Here is an 18,130-nt window from a genome sequence, read left to right on the forward strand (position 1 = left end):
TCCTCTCTTGCACAAATCCCTCTCTCTCCCTATCCACCCACACAGACCTGGATGAGTTGGGCTGGAGGGAGGTCAATTCACTAAACCAAAGTGATCACACTAATAAAAAGAATGGCCTGAGCAGACCAGCACAGAGTGGGGAAGAGAAGGACCAAGACAAGACCAACGCAATTCTGAGAAGAAAAGAGGAAGAAGTCACTGGGTACTTTCAAGTCCTTTCCAGATGCACAATGTGTGTGTGTGTGTGTGTGTGTGTGTGTGTGTGTGTGTGTGTGTGTGTGTGTGTGTGTGTCCTGTCGCCAGTCTTACACGGAGGACTGTGTGTGTGTGTGTTTGTGTGTGTGTCGGCAGGAACAGCAGGCAGGCAAGTGCATACACCCACAGCGTACTGCCGGTGTTCCAATAGATCCGGCGTCATAAATAATAAGGAGAAAGCAGCTTCAGCTCTATCTCTATCTAATAATTACCCCCCCGGTGAGCTGAAGGAAGCCAGCGCGCGTCGAGCAGGGGAAAAAACAGAAGAGAGAAGAGATCTTTATCCTCTTTTCACACTTTCACGTTGACTAACAGACGCGGCATCAAATAGGACATTTCTCTTCGAAAATGCCATTCAGAGAGTGTGGTTTTAACCCTTGGGTTAAACACTTGGGTTTAAAACACCGGAATTAAAAAGTGGTCACAACAACCCTGTGCAGTGGTTTCCTATACTGTAGGTACTTATAGGTTCACTGGTGTTCTCACAGTTCTCTATGGCTCTTTCAGTGAGATGGATGACTGCGGTGGAGGAGCTGGAACAACACTCACTCAAAAAAGGTGCTTTATAGAACCAAAAATGCTATCTTCATATAATATGGCACCCCTCAATGGATCTTTAATTAAACCATTTTGAGGGGCTCATCAAAGGAACAACTAAGGGTTCTGTAAAGCCTGCATGGTTCTATATAGCAGCCCAAGAACCTTTTATTTTGAGAGTGTAGGCTCTTTTGGTCACAGGGCAGGCAGAGCTCGGGCTACAGCGTGGTCACCTGCACTGGCCGCTCCAGACCATCAAACAGCCCGCAGCAGAAGAGTATGGGGAGGCAGAGATCAAAAGTGGGGGAAAGATAGCCACAAGACACACTCTTAAAAAAGGGTTCTTGAGGTGCTATATAGAACCATGCAGCCTTTAAAGACCCTTAGGGGTTTCTTTGATGAACTCAAACTTTTTTTTTTTTTTTAAAGCACTTAGGGGTGCCATATATGAAGCCTACAATAGAACCATTTTTGGTTTTATCACCTTTTTCTAATAGTGTAAGAACAGAGAGGATATATTGTACCTGCCAGACCTGGGAAGGGTTTGCTGCAACAGCAGTGCATTTTGCAGATATTTTTTATCCAAAGTGACAGGAAGTCACAATGTTCAGGAATCAAACCTGGGCCAACGGCTTACCAGGTGACACTGCGGTTTAATAAACATTAAAAGCAGCATCCAAAACAGAGTCCAATATTTCCGTATTAACGACTGCACGGTGATGACTCACCTGTGGACCTCTGCGGAGTTTAGAGAAAGCCTCCGTGTTGCACCTGAGCCCGCACCGATAAACATTCTGCTAGCAGAACATACTGTACCTGAGGCGGCGGCTGCAGTGGCGGTAGGTTACACAAGGCACTCGAGTCTATGGCATCTCTGAGCAGCCCTTCCCAGCCTTTCGCTAAGAGAGAGAGATGCGTCTGACAATCAAATACCATGTAATGCCGCATACAGACTGCTTAGCAACGGAGGGGGTGGATAGCGTCCAGACGTGAGCAGACAAAAGGCCCCAACAACCTTGCACTCAGCCATTCTCTCAAGGAGCATCGGTGTGTCGCTCGGGGTGGGATTATTTCATCAGCAATGAACTTCTCACATTCACCAAGGTTATCTACATTTGTAGATATCTCCCTCTGAATGCAAAAAAAAAAAACATCCACTATCCCTTTCACTATGTTACAGTTATTCTCATCTAACGCAATAAGCCACCCAAGGGGAAGAGCGAATCATCACCGTCCGTCTCATTAGGAAACAAATACTTTGGAGCAATCCAGCAGGGAGACTCTATTTAACCACACTGGTGCGATAACCCAAATATTCAAGGAGCGCTGGGCTGAAAATAATCGGCGGCAGGCAGCGCTCGTATGTGGAGCAGCATGGCCGCTTGAGGTGTGCCGGGCAACCGCGCTGATGGACACTCTGTGACAGCGCGCATCCTCTCGTCTCGGCAGCCTGTTGCCTAGCAACGGCAACCGGCAGAAGCCTCGCGGGTTAAGTCATTTCAAGAGTGCCGCAACACAATTATCCAAGTCTTCCTACAGCTAGGACACACACAGGCTCTCGTTCTCTCTCTTAACACACACACACACACACACCTACTGTACACACACACACACACACACACACACACACACACACTTGAAAGCGGACAGCCTTCGCAGATAAACCATGACCATGAAAACAAAGCATTGAGTCATCATCATCATCGTCATCATCCTCCTCATCATCATGGCCTGGATGCTCTCATACAGTGCACCCACTCGGAGAAAGTGTCAATAATGTTCCAGAATGTTCCACATAAGGAGGCCACATGGCAAACAACATTAACAGTGCAGTTGACAGAAAGCCTCCATAGGGGTCTTGGTGAAGGACAGCCACATGCATTCACAAGGATCACTGAGAAGGGACAAGATTTTTCACCAAACATACCGGTCACAGACACAATACAATGGTTTTAATCCACGGGACTTCCTTAGCTTCCTCAGGAAACACATGCACACAATCACATCGAGGCTCCTACTACCATTTATCTCAATCTCTCAAGACCAGACAAGTAGCAGCTTTGTTTCCTACCGTGTTGCTTTGAGGAATGAGCTAGCCCCCAAGAAGCTTCTCTCAGTCATGATTATGACCCATTGGACAATTACAGGCAACCAGACAAACACAATTTCACTGAACTGAATTTCCGGGAGCGTTTATGGGCTTCCCGTCTGAGTGCTATGCACTCTGATGTCCCTTTTGGACTATTTCTGTGATAAGATCACGAGAGAAATGGGAAAAAAATCAATCCCACTGGTTTATCAGAATACTGTTACAGTTCATTCAAGCCAATAATCGTTTTTAACTGGTTTTCTTTTTTAAATAAATCTTTCAGTTGAGAATGTCTCATTGAGAATATGGTGACATCCTACAGGCTCAAACAGAATTAGCTGGAAGGCTGTGGGGAAAGAGGCACACATTAACATCGACTGGGTTGATACGTAGCATTCACGTCTCACTGGGGGTCAGTATTGATTGGCTGTCAGCTGCGGTTCAAATGGGGTCTCTGGAGTGACGATTGACAGGGCATTGTTAATCGATGTTGTCATTATTAGCAGAAACGTGACAATAACCTATAGATATACAGCACAGCTGAGGGCCATGCTAGTCAGCAGCATGCTATCTCATTGCTATGAGAAGGCTACAAGTCCATGGGGCTGCACGGGAGCTTTTAGCCCTTTGACAGGGCATTAGTGGCTTTTTGCTGGTTGAATAGGTCCAGATAGACTCGCTTTTGCTCTCTCGTTGTCTGTCCCTCCCTCTCTCTCTTTCCCTCCCTCTCCCTCTCTCTTTCCTCTCTCTCTCTCTCTATCTGTCTCCCTCTCTCTCGCTCTCTCTCACTCTCTCTCTCCCTCTCTCTCTCTTTATCTGTCTCTCTCTCTCTCTCCCTCTCTCCCTCCCTCTCTACCTCTCTCTATCTGTCTCCCTCTCTCCCTCTCTCTCAGGTAACTGAGTTTCCAGAGTGAGCCTGTGTCCTAAAATAATGCCGTTTCAATTAAAAGTGTGACTAACAGCCCGAGGATCCTTTTAACCTAGCTGGGCTGACTCACCAGCGCAAGACCGCTTGGATGGGACCAGCCGAGCAGTCCCAGTGCTCAGCCCGAATTAGCTCTCTCACACAGGGAGAACAAACCACCAGCTCCAGCCCTACTCTCGCCGACTAGACCCTCGTGGCTCTCTCTCTCTCTCTCTCTCTCTCTCTCTCTCTCTGTCTGTCTGCTATCCAGAAGCATCCAGAACATCGTCGTCGAGGATATCTCTATTAGCCATTGCAACTGATTTTTTCGTGGAGGATTTCTCTTGGAAGTAAAACGAAAAAGAAAAAAATACGAAAAAACATCACATAAGGGACATTGACGTTTCAACTGACATGGTCTGTTGGCAACTGGCATTATCTCAGCAAAGCATAGCAACCGCCCTGCACTGCAATATGGCTAAAGCAACGCATTTCAAACAGTGTAGGAGAGAGGAGATAAAGTCAATATCAGTTGTATTTTAGCTAAACTAATAGGGCTTGCACCAACAACAACAAAAAAAGACACAGAGGGTATGTTAAACAGTGACATGCCCTACCCTGTCCTCTCCCTGATCTCTACCCAGAATGCAGTGCGCGAGGTGGCCCAGCATAGCCTGCCTCTCTGTGATGTCACACTGTAACGGTGTAACATTACAAGCTGTTATACAGCTAGACAGCTCAGCAAAAAGCTTCGGCCAACAAGCCTACTTCTGTTTACAGGGGCCTGCTTGTAAAGAGGAAATAGCCAAACCATACAAACATGGTGTTTGCATGAAGACTGGTAAATGTTTATCAGTGCTTATGACTGTCTGTGGCTCTGTGTGTGTGAGCGTGTGTGCATGTGAGTGTGTGTGAGAGAGAGAGGGGTGGGGGGGAGGAGAGAGAGAGAGAAAGAGAGAGAGAGAAAGAAAACATGCCGGACCCAGAGATGACAATGCGCAAGAAGGAAGTTGGTGTGCGTGTTTTGTCAGTGTGGATCTGTGACGAGGATCCTAGGAGCCATCGCTCATCAACTCATCTCATCTGTCTGTAAACGGTTCCTCGTCTCTCGCATTCCATCATATCATGCCATTCAGGAGGACAGCTCTGCTGCACACTGTTGGGCGTCTAAAGATGTACTGACAAGCTGGTGATAAGCTCCACAAAGTCCATGGAAAATTATGTAATGAAAACGAAAGGCAGAAAGAAAAAAAATCAAGAAAGAAAGAAAGAAAATTCAGCAAAGTTATTCTGCCAGACGTGTTAGGCAGAACAGGCATGGGTCTCTTAGGGGGGCTCAGAAATTGGAGGGTTCACTTCAGCCAGTTAGCGTCCACCATCTTTAAAAATGGCGTCCCTCAACTGCTCACCTCGGCCCACATTTTCACAAGCAGGTGTGACATCACTGGCAAAGGGTGTGTTCATCTTCAGGGAGCCTCTGCCGATGTTGGCTTAAACAATGCATGCTGGATTTAACACGAAGCATGATGCCATTGTGCAAGCTAGCAACTTAATTGGTTGGCAATTGGAAATTGCATCGCAACCAACAAAGTTGCTAACTTAGTTAGCGACTATGCTTTGGAGAAACGGACCCCTGTATAGTAACCTCCATGGTCTCCCATCCTCAACCCAGCTGGGCCCCACCTGTAACGACAGGACCTGTTCAAGCTGAAACCCAGATATGACGGGCTCTGCCTACAGCCCAGCTGGAGCCAATCAATGGCTGCTGTTTCGCTCCTTTCTAATCTATACACTCACAGTGCCGCACACCTTTCAGCTTATGCCAAAACTGGGGGTTGGCTAAAAGACAAACATACTTGATGCACTAACTTTAAATGAAGGCACTACACAAAAAAAAAATACTGAACGCCTAGCAACACTTTATATATATATATATTCTCACTTCATCAGTGAAAAGCCCTACCTTACTTTGTTTTACTAGAGCACTGAAATCACATTCATCGCAACGTCTTTTAAACATTCCTCTGCTCCTTTATCCCTATATCCCTTCCCCATTATTAAGCTGTCAGTTAGAACACTATCTCTACATACCAGAATGTGCAAAACACAACAAGGCTAAAACCTTATTGCCACTTCATTGGCCCGAGCAGCCTCACAAGGTGTGCCAACAGGGTGTGCATGATGGTGCATGAAATTCCTTTTGGAATTTTCGCTGCAGACATAAAGGTCACTCTTGCTTGTGCCATTTCCATTCCATTTACAGTAAGAATTCAAGTTTATGTTTAAGAATAAACTAGCATCCCAAAGGAAGAGACTGTGATACGATTTCAAGTTTCTGCCACTGCCAGCTTTGATTAGCTAACAGACTTGTGATCTGTGTATTTCTACTCATAGACTCAACAAATAGAGAAAGGGGTAGATGCTCTCATTGATCACTCAACACCATGAGGAGATATACCACAGCACTAGCTAAAGCAGTCAGCTACAGCAGCAGCATCATATGGTACATAGCTTGTCTATAATGGACAGTGTAAACCTGAGAAGCGCACACACACACACACACAACAAAGTTGAGGCACAGTTTCCCCTCCAGGACTAGGGGTCGGCGGTCATTTACCCCTGATGGCGCTACAACCCCAGACAGTGTGGGGCTGCCCCTGACCCAGCCCTCGTCTCCCCTGGCCCAGTCAGCGGCCAGTGGTCAGTGGGTACACACATCAAATAGAACCGACCCCAACACACACATCAAACACGGGGCACAAAAGAGAGAGAGAGAGAGAGAGACTTGCCGGACCAAAACAAAGGTCATGAGGTGGAGGCCTTTTCGCCAAAGTATCCTCTAATTAAGAGCATTGAGTTCGCTACCAAATGAAAGGGTTAAAACTAAATGAATCTGAATGGCTGAATGTTACATTGATTAACCAAAGCAACAGTAATGAGAGAGAGAGAGAGAGAGAGAGAGAGAGAGAGAGAGAGAGAGAGAGAGAGTACAATCCCACACGCTTCACCCATAAGGATATCGGCAAAACAACAAACAATAGTGCCATCTAAACAGGAAACGGTGTGAACGCAGTAAGCAAGTTGAAAATGGGGAGGAAGTAGCGAGAGATAATCAAATCAGCCGGGCGTGGGGTTAATGGCATTCAAAAGGAGACAGAGTTTGTGGACGCTACGGAGTTCACACAGAGGGATCATAGAGGTAATTGGAGGCCATTATTGTATTATAGCTGAACAGCTCTTTCTTCCCCTGATGCAACCCTCAGGTTGCCATTTCATTATTCTAATGGCTGGACAGATCCCTTTGATATAGCTTCCTCAGGGGGGGGGAAGAAATAATGCAGAGGTAATGTGATCTTTAAGAACCTAGTGAATCCAATAAACCACATCTGGTTGAATAACCACTGACCATTTGTACCGCCAGAAGAGAAAACATACACACAGGTTACACACTGACCATTTATATCACCGCAACACACACACACACACACACACACGATAATGGGGACACGTGATCATCGATTATTTCCCCTGTCAAAAGTGGAAGAGTGACTGCAGAGATAGCACCCGCATAGTAATATATGAATATGGAAATGACAGTTCTTTGATACATGCATCTAGAATTGCAGTTAAACAAATGTCTCTTCGTGGCTTACATTCCCTGTCCTCTCTCAACATGCCTGCCTGCTTTTTACACCCGATATCATTTCAACGGATCTCCAAAGAGGTTTTTAAATACATGGCTAAAATCCAACGTCATGTTCTCTCGACCTCTAGAACAGAAGTGGAGAGAAGGCTCACTGTGGGAAGCTACGCTTTCCCAAACATTAAATAATGGAACTTGGATGTCGACATGTATTCAAGACTAACCCATTCACGAGGCCTGGCTGGGGTGGGGGGGCAATCAACACCTCCAACCCAAAGCACCTCATTAATCAGACCCTGGGCCATGCTAATGAGCTTCCTCCTGTGTGTGTGTGTGTGTGTGTGTGTGTGTAAATGAGATGGGCCTATAGTTCACACAGCCCAGGGGTGGTAGGGTTTTAACAGAGGACATACCAAGGGGGGGTTGTGTGGGGAGAGAGTGACGTCACCAAACACAAAAAGAAACAAATCATGACGTGACATTCCTTTTTCCCCTCGGGCTACACTTGTTTTCTAGGTGTTCAGATGGGACTGTCACATTCACAGCACGCTCAACCAAAAAAGTCTACTCGTAAAAACGGACCGACATTGCAATCAGGCATGTTTCCGGGCACCCAATTCTTCCCAAAGGTTTTGGGGAGTAATAATCCAGTTATTCTTTCCCAAAAAAAAGAAGCATGGCCTCTTCAAGCTCATTTTAATTTTCATGTGTGTGTGCTTCCATCCACACAGGCCGCCACGCTGGAATATAAATGTCTTTTTCCTACGCATTCAGAGGAGCATCGCTCAGAGCTGCTCTCCCCTCACACCTACACATGTCCCCCCCCCCCTCCACCCACCCACCCCCCGTACCATTTCACTGGATCTCCATGGAACACTTAGGCTATTTTTAGCGCCTTCAAAGGGTCCACACCTTCACATGCCTGGATTCGCTACGACAAAGATGAAGGGAGATTGAGCAAAAACGGGAGGCATAACATACAGACAGAAAAAGGAGATAACGACTGGAAAACAGAGAGAGAGAAAGAGGGAGAGAGAGAGAGAGAAAGAGTGTGTGTGTGTGTGTGTGAGAGAGAGAGAGAGAGAGAGAGAGAGAGAGAGAGAGAGAGGGAGAGAGAGAGACTGAGAAAGAGGGAGGGATCAATCCATTTATCTGTAGGATAACCAACATAGGTCTAACACACAAGCAGCTCTCTATCAGTCAATGCAAAAGAGGAGATACTGCAATTCACCACAATATGCCACCTGAATGATTCAGCTCCCGATTTGATACGCTGCAGGGGCGATGAAAGCAAAGACATGATGCCTGTTGCCGTCACTGTTTTATTCATGAAGCAGACTAATGACGCACACACACACACACACACACACACACACACACACGTTACAGAAAAATCCCCTAACCTTGGACATACACTGAACATGACATGACCCCTTTCTCTCCATCATAAAGGGATCTTATCTAACACAAGCCCAAATCCTTCCCCCGCACACAGCATCCTTTTTCTGCACGGGCCCATTCAAGTGGTGAGGATGCACGTACAGTAAAAGCTGTTGCGCGGGGCTTGAAGTGTCTATGGGAAACACACACTTGCGTGTACACTCTCTTCACATTTTAGAGCATGTGGCTTGAACACACACACACAGCGAAACGTGTTAAGGGTGCTGACAGTTAGCATAGAGTCATGTCATGTCACTGCTGTTCTCCTCAGTCATCTCCTCCCTATTCTCACTTTATTTCTCTCTCTCTCTCTTCCTCTTTCTGCATTTGCATCTCATGCTCATCTCTCCATTTCCCCTCACCCTCTCTCTTTTTCTCTCTTTCTCTCTTTCTCTTTCTGTCTTTTTCTGTCTATTTGCTCTTATTTTCTCTCTTTCTCTGTTTCTCTCTCTCTCTTTCTCTTTCTGTCTCTCTCTCTTTCTTTCACTCTCACTGTCTCTCTATCTCTCTCTCATTCTCTCCCCACCCCCCTTCCCCACCCGCGTACAAATTGACACATCTTTTTTTCCCCTTCATTTCTGACGCAAGCCCCTCCATCCATCATGTCTCGTCTGAATCACCCCTCAATCTCTTGCCTTTGTGACTCGGCGCGACGGCGCTTTATCCACGCCGATCGCCCCCCCCCCCCCCCCCCCGCCCCCCACCTCCACCCCCCACCTCCACCCTCCACTTTTATCACCGCCACGTCCTCCGGCGACAATTAGCGATCGGTGGCATGAACTCTTTTATCGTCTCCCCCCCCCCCCCCTTGGCACACACAGGGCTATTAAGTCCCTCCCTGCCAGTCAGAGAGATCTGGCTCATCCGCAAGTGATAACACACCTGGCAGCCTGGAGGGAAAGGCCGCTAACCGGCTGAACTGTTTTGCCAGCGCCCCATCCACATTAGCACATCTCAGCACATTTCGCTTCTCCCAGCGCCATTAAGACTCATTACACCCCTAAAGTGTTACATGGATGGAGGGATGGTGGGGGCGTAGAGGTGAGGAAGGAGAGAAGGAGGGATGCAAGATGAAGGGGAGCCGCCATAAGAGGGTTTTTTTTTTCTCTCACTGTTTGCGGTGTGCTACTACCACATGCACTATACTGTACGTTCTACCCTCAGGCTACAGTGACGATTTACTGGATGGCATCCCAGCAGCACAGACTACAAACTGAAACTACAGGACGGTACAGTTACGGAGCTTTGGCAATGGCTGGTGGTAGGAAATTCTTCCTTGTTTTTTTTTTTTTAATTGATGTATATTGAAGCGGTTGTGGTGCGCTAGGGGCGGTGGTAGCATAGCGGTTAAGGATGGGCTGGGCTATAGCGTGCAGTAGCCTGGAAAGTTCCACTGTTGTTGCGCCCTACAGCAAGGCACTTAATGGCCGAGAGTGGCTCCTGGGACAACAGCCCTATAGCAATATCACTGACAAATGTAAGTCACTTTGGATAAAAGCGTCTGCTAAACGAATGAGCGCTAATGTTTGCTAAGAGCCAAAAGTCTGTGTCTGTGACCATGGAATGATAACAATGCTCTCTTAGCCTCTGAGGCGGGAGCTCCTGTGTGCAACACGCCCCAGAGAGTCTCTGCAGGCACCGTGGCAGGCCTGGGCCTGACCTTGCAGGGGAGAGGAATTCCCTCTTCCCCCTCTGGCTCAGAGGAAGGCATGGGAACAGGAGACAGCAGCCGAGCCAAGGGCCTGTTTCACCGATCAATACCAGACTTCAACAGAGAGGCCAAGAAAAAAGGAGCCCCGAAAAGAAAACAAGGAGTGTTTTTTTTATTTTGTTTTTTTTCAAGCAGCCTTCCAGTTAAAGGGCACACACACACGCACACACACACACACACACACACACACACACACACACACACACACACACAGCCTCGGGAGACTTCTAACCCCTTTCAACAGTAGAGCTGGCAACAGCAACAGCAGTATCAATTCACGCACCGACACAAGATGCACGTGCACATGAAACAGCTATGCACTGGCCATGCAGGTCTGCTGTCGGACCACACACACCGACATCAACGCGGTCCAGACAGTTGGATTCGTGTCTCCAACAGGTGTCTGAAATGGTACGCTTTTTCTTATTCGGGAGGTGTTGGAGGTGGAGGTTTGGGTGGGGGTAGGGGTGAGGGAGGTACTTTGCCAGCCTTAAACACCGCAGTAAACGGCGCCCTCTTCCCATTGCCCTCCCCGCGCAATTGCGCTCACCCCTGCACCCGCAATTAGGCTGCTGCCCGCTGCCCACTGCCCACCGCTGGAAAATGGAGGCGCGGAGAGCTGAGCCGCTCTACCGCTCGACACGCCAGAGCCATTGACCCGCTGTGACCGGTAATTGTAGCCTCCTCATGAAGCCGATTTTCCTCCTTTCAGCAGGGTGGGATTGGGAAGGGAGGAGGAGGGAGGAGGAGGGGGCATTTAAGGAACGGAGAGAATGTGTCTGAGTGTGTGTGTGTGTGGTACAGTGTGTGTGTGTTTAGGGTTTTGAGGATGACTAGATATGTGGGTGGGTAGGTAATCAATGCCGGGAGAAATTTGTTCTTTGCCAAAGTCAAGAGAGCCACTTCTGTGGCCGTCCTCAACAACTACAGTATGTCTGAGTTTCTTTTCTTCCCCCACACGGCAGAAAACCACGGAAGATTTGCACAACAAAAATATACTTTATGTTGGATGTGTGTGTGTCTGTGTGTGTGTGCGTGTATGGACTTTGTAGAGTCAGGCAATGTAGTATGTCCTCACATGATTCTTGTGTGTAGCCTGAGTGTAGCTGTTATTGGTTTGCACTGGAAACTCCATCAATTAGTAAATAGGGTCAGTGTAGGCCAGTTCAGAACACAGAGGTGTGACTAGCTGGTGAACAAGGAGCAAGAGAGCCTCCATAAAGAGGTGTATGTGTGTGTGTGTCTGTGTGTGTGTGTGTGTGTGTGTGTGTGTGTGTGTGTGTGTGTGTGTGTGTGTGTGTGTGTGTGTGTGTTAATAACAGCTAAACAGAACATGGAACTAACCCACATCCTTGGTTTCATCAACACGCTGCTCTACCTTAAACTCTTAGGGAAAAAAAACTGCTTCATCCCATATCATATGCAGCAAAGCACATCACTCAACCATGACTTCATCTACATGTAACACAGCCAACTGAGATTCAAATGGTGACAGCTTCTAGCCTACAGCTTAGGTGATTAACAATACAGTGACAAGCAGGGGGAGGGGGGGGGGGGGGGGGGCTCAGCATTGTATCCAATATCTCAGGAAATCTAGCAATGATGATTTCCATAAGGGTGGCAGAATAACGTTACAGCTTGTATCATAAAGATACAGATTTGCAATGCAAAGGATTTCAAGGCACCCAGCCGACAAACATATTGAGGACAACAAACCCTCGGTTAATTCAGTCTTAATTCTATTAGGCCTACAGTATATCAATTCTAAGGACGATTTATTAACGATGCCCATTGCACCAAGTGTATAGGCTATGTCATCACGGTAACGATGACCTCTCAAGATTGCATTATTGCTTTTAATCACATTCATTACCTGACACTACCTATGAAAATATTCATTCAAATTCACTTTCATTACCGATGGTGTTATCAGCCGCGGAAGCACATAGGCTAGCTATTCCGCAAATTTATATCTAGGTAGTAGGCTATAACGAGATCCTGTATTTGTGACATTTGTTCACAAAACAGAAAAAGTCACTTTCACATTCTAAGTTTAGGATAAGAATGCTGTCAGGGTCGCGTGGTATGTTAAATACAATAGTTACAGCCAACACAAATGGCACTACAAGTTGCGGCATGTTGACTGTACAACACAATCTCAGACCAGGTTCACCCTGTTGATTGGTTTGTCATGACTACGGGGTGGTACATATGGCGGAATGGGAAAGAACAATCAAGCAGGCTACTTTTGCACGCAAATGCTTACCTTGACACTGGAATCCCTGTTTCCCGAAGCCCCTGCAACAAAACAAGGAAATGTATATGATCAGTGTGCTTTTAATATAAGTTCACATTTGTATCCTACAAAATATTTCAGACACCACAAGAGCAAGACATATTTTATTATGATGATTATTTGATTGATTATTTTAGATGTGTCCATGTATTTCCGCAATAAAATCTAACATCTTTAAACACACAAATGAAAATCACGGGATAAATCCACGTCATGAAGTAGGCTACCGTTTTCTAGCTCTAAGTCATAGACTAAGTGCAAGGACTAGCCTATGAAGTGTGGTTAACATTTAATGACATGTACATCCCGATGAGTTTTCCACCTGTTTGCAGGAATTTGAATGATCGCTGAGCTCTGGCGAAGTGCTGCACAAGCTCAAAGAGAGACGCGTCTTATCAGAACTGTTGCTCACCAGATGAAGTCCGTGCAGTGGCTGCAGAAGGTCGGCTGCTTGAAGAAACGGGCAATAAACTTATGGTCCTTTACTTCGTGCACATTCTTCTGTCTCAGAGCACCTTGTCGAGCAAACCCTCTGGGTGCGCTTCTCTCCTCTCCATCGCTGTTTGTCTGCGCTTGGTCAGCCATTTTGAACACGGAAGTATTAAAACTTGTAGTTTGTCAAATGAAAAAAAAGTCTGCCGAACTGGACACTAACGGACGGGACGTTAGAACAGCACAGCTCTCTCTTCACTTCAGCACAGTGCCGCGAATTGTGCCTTCCGTCACCGCGCAAGTGCGTCCGTCACCGGAACATCAGGGAGTGGGAGAGCGAGAGCAGCGCTAAGCACAGGCAGTCTGACATGTGATGGTCAAAACTCCTCCCTCCTCACTATCACCTTTTCGGAGAGCATCGGAGTGGTAGTTCGCTGTATCTCTATCTATGAGTAGCCTATGCTAAGTACGATTGAAACCATTTACAATTACCTGAACAGTGTGTTAGATTATGTCGAATGTAATCTGCTTGGATACGAATTTGAGTATTTTTGCTGAATAATTCGGAATCACTCTGAGAGGACGGGGGTTTCAACAGATAACGCACCCTGGCTTTCACTTCTTATTCTACAAACAGGACGCAACAAAGAATGTTAGAATTCCTCCTCGTCATAAATTACTCAAAGAGAAAATACTTTCTTTTCATAACTGCATTTCCTGGAAACGCATTCATTAGAATATAAATTAAAAAAACAAATGGTCATTGTATTCACCTAATCTCTTTCTAGCCTATGCAATACATCTCTTAGCAAAAAGGAAAGGAGAAGATTACATGTATCATCTTACAGGAACACAATAGGCTATTTCATACAGAGGGATGATTAATGTGGACGGTACAACTAGAAATCAATTCATTCTGAAAAGTTCCACATGTGGTGGCATCATTACACTGACCTAGAGATTGAAAATGATATCCTATTTTGCATATGAAGTAAATGTCCTGAATATCAACTCCAGCCTTCAGGCATTCTTCTGCCTGTAATGGTGAGATAATGGTTTGTGACTTTGACATTGTATTGCTCTGTATTATCCAAGATGGATGAAAGCAAGTTGTCATTATTTATATATATATATATCAGGTAAAGCAGTGGAAGAGAAGGGGCTGACATTAGGCTCACTAAGAAGACATAGGTCCAGTATTTTTTCCACTGCTGTCTCTCATAAGTGATCTGTCCCGTGGTGTCTGGTAATGTAACCTGGGCTTCTTTAGCTTTGTTATATAAATTCCCTTTTATATTGTGCCGCCCGGCTCACAGACTGCGTTGAGCAAAGAGACTTTCATTGCTATTCTATGACGCACAAACAAGTAGGAGGCAAGGACAGCTGAAAAGCATCCACTATGCGCACACAATACACTACAGGACCATGCTGTGAGGGAGGAGGATAGCATCCACAACACATGAGGGAACTTGAACTTTGGAATGGACGACGCGGACATATTTACGCAGTGTGCTGCATGACTTTATGGATGCTATACTGTCTCCTGTGTGTGCAGTTGTGTTTGTGCAGTTTATTAGTGGCACAGGGGTTTGTTTCTGCCTGAGGTCGACCGCTTGCAGTGAAGGTTTGACCTGGGTATCAACTGTATGGAGTCACAGTGAAGACAGGGTGATGAAAGACCATAAACACACACACACACACACACACACACACACACACAGAAAGAGAGATAGAGAGAAGGCATACTCAGAAACATCTACAAACACACACATACTTACTCAAACAACATTCATGATTACGTAACACTGCAGATGAATATGCTATTTGAGTGCCGCACTTCTGAGCAAGGTGTGGTGGATAAATAGATCCTACACTACACCACTGAACGCATGACGAGCCATTTACATAACACACACACACTCTCCACACTTCTCCAAAACACAACGACAAGACACTTGATCTCTTTGGCTTTACCCTTACAACCCGCTATAGCACACGCCCCTTCTGTTTCACTGGACCCATGACAGCCCTCTTTAGACTTAACAGTTTCTGTCTGCTCTGAACAGTCACCTCTTTTTTTTCTCTCTCTCTCTCTCTTGGGTGTACAACTTGTGTTTCACACACATGTTGCACAGTGCGCAGAAGCTCACACACTCACACCCCTTAGTAAGACTTGTCACCGCCTGGTTGGTTGCATTGGTTTGTTGTCTTTCCTGTAGTGGGTCACAGCAACAAGTAGCAACAGAAAAAAAAGCTTTGAAAGTTGCTTCCCGTCCCCGTATTCGCATTGCAGCCCCCCCTGACGACAGAAGACAGAGAAACCTGACTCATCAGGAGTCTAATATTGATTTTTTATCTGTGATCTCCTCGTGTTTGGGGGTTGTAAGAATAGACCCAAACAGCAGCTAATGTCTAGCGTATCTTGTCATCCAATGATCACACTGCAGCACCACATTATAAAAAGAAACTAAATCGAATTTGCATCATGGGCTGTAGCCCATATCACACTTTTCTGTGGAATATTCAGGCAACTGTATAAGGCAACATTTACTTAACAACCTGGTCACACCATTCCCTGACAGTGGATGTTTTGTTTTCATGAGTGTATTGCATGGTGAATGCTTGTGAATGATGTACAACACATTGTAGGCTGCTGGACACCTGAATTTCCCCTGTGGGGATGAATAAAGTACCTATCTATCTCTCTATCTATCTATATCTATTTATCTATCTACTGTATCTATCTATGTATATTGTTGATGCAATGATGTTTGCATTTGGTCACATTGAGTAATGTCTCACGTGTTAGCGCACTGGAACAGAGAGGTGCACTGAGTGCCATAAGCTGGCAGTGAGAGGCTGGCATCCCTCTGACAGGAAGTTGTGCGCGAGCACAGGGGTCGTGGAGGGCCACAGGGTGGGCAGCGCTGGCCCACTGGCACGCTGCCTCTGAGAGCCCGCGTACCTGTGCCACACGCCCCCGCGTGGATCGCTTTCTCATCTGCCACGCGCCCACTCGCGCGCTAACTAAATTCACACCACAGCCGTACACAACAGCAGCTTTATTGAGTGAGCTGAAGCAGCAGGATGGAGGCTCCATGATTTTCTCTGACTCCGAAGGATGAACCTTCGATGTAGGTACACGAAAGGGGGCACTGCCTGTGGGCATAGAGGCTTCTATATGGGAGTCACAGAGTTTCTGTTGTGTTGGATTGATTTTTTATGTTGTTGGTTGTGTTATATGTGAAGCATAAGTTGGTTGGTTCATCTAAAGTCACAGGATGCACATTGCTAGTGGCTGTGTGTAGCCTATATATTGTATGTAGGACATGCATGTGTGCACATCTGTGTTGCAGCTGTTGCTGTGCACAAACTGTAATCATGTTTTTTGTTTGTTTTTGCTTTGACTATAGGCAGGAGCCAAAAGCTCTGAATTCACACAATTAAATTGCGCCCCCTGCTGTCAACTCATGAACAAAACACGCTTTTTAGAGCCACCGTGCTCTTTGTAAAAACCACAGTTCCCAGGTGTGTTCATTTCTTTCTCATCCATGCTCTAATGCTCTGTTGGAGCTGCATATGATTTCACGTTGTCATTCCATGTGTGTGCCAGTGATTCAAATGAATCCTCAAGGTGACAAAGTATTGTTTCTTTGTCTTATATCTCCTGTGTTAACAACAATGGAGGCTCAGCAAATTGGTTATTGTGTGAAGAAATAGGAAAAGGGGATTGTTAAAGAGCGAGCCAGGCCGCGCTCATGTCCTTAAAAAGAACGGCTTGCTCCACTTCTCCACACTCCGTCCTCCCGATCACCCCCCACCACTGGCAGCCCGTAAGCTAATTAAAAAAACAGAGAAGGGGAAAAAGCGTTGCCTCGACGTTGCCATGGAAACGCCCTTCCAAAGGGAAATCAGAACTAAAAAGTCTCTCTCTTTCTCACTCTCTCTCTCTTTCTCTCTCTTTCTCTCACTGTTCTCTGTGAGACAGTGGACAAAAGACCCTTAAGAAAAAGGGAACTTTGGAGTGTGACCAAAGTTAAAGCATAGCTTATGCACACCCTTACAGACAAACTATCAGGCATATACAAACACTACAAACTTGCAAGTGTTCCAGTGTTTCAGCCTCATAGCACAGCAGATGTAATCTGAAAATGTACACAACCAAGATTGACATTTCGACTACAGTCTTAAGGTGGAACTTAAGATCATATTTTCAAGAAGCTTGTTCATTATTTTCAGTTCAGTATTTGTTCAGTACTTAGCTCACATTAAAGGCAACCTTAACTGTTATTTTGACCTAAACATAGCGTTTCCAATATCATTTTGAAGGTACTGGCCTACATAACCTCATTACATGACGAACAACACTTGCCACTGTCTGAACGGCGCTACGCGATTACTGACCAAGCAACTTTCTAGTTCGTTTTCCCAGTAGAGCCATTATCACAGTTCATGGAAAATGATTGTGTAACTCAAATGAGATTTGCCTATAAAAGTGTGACAGGAACTGCTATGGGGTCACCATGCATAAGGTGACACTTGCAGCACAGTCTTCACGGTAAAAAGTATTCAAACTGTTAATTGATTGATTGTCCAATGAGTGCTCCCAATTATGGGGATTCTTCTCAGGTGTGTGTCATGTGACCATGCCATGTGCTGTTCTATTTAAGCCACACCTGCACCAATAAACAATTGATTGCGTGTTCCTGCAACCTGTGTCCGAGCATGTTTATTCTCTAGCCGGTATCTAGTCAAGCTCTGTTTAACAGGTTATGGGCCCAGATGCGTTGACGTTTGTGCAGATACGGCGTGAGTAGTCACTT

The 18,130-nt window shown here is 46.0% G+C and overlaps 1 protein-coding gene across 2 annotated transcripts in view; it reads right to left on the reverse strand.

Moving 5' to 3' along the window:
* Window positions 1-13,628, reverse strand: part of LOC134077170 (protein kinase C beta type) — a 134,863-nt gene extending 121,235 nt beyond the window's left edge. For both annotated transcript variants that reach the window (XM_062532598.1, XM_062532597.1), the window contains exons 1-2: window positions 13,288-13,628; window positions 12,846-12,877 (exon numbers count right to left, since the gene is read on the reverse strand). In XM_062532598.1, the coding sequence (XP_062388582.1) occupies window positions 12,846-12,877; window positions 13,288-13,460 (205 nt within the window). In that variant the 5' untranslated portion in view covers window positions 13,461-13,628. The remainder of the gene's footprint in view (window positions 1-12,845; window positions 12,878-13,287) is intronic.
* Window positions 13,629-18,130: the final 4,502 nt, after the last annotated feature.

This window comes from Sardina pilchardus, chromosome 3 (genome assembly GCF_963854185.1).
Source record: "Sardina pilchardus chromosome 3, fSarPil1.1, whole genome shotgun sequence".
NCBI lineage: Eukaryota > Metazoa > Chordata > Actinopteri > Clupeiformes > Clupeidae > Sardina > Sardina pilchardus.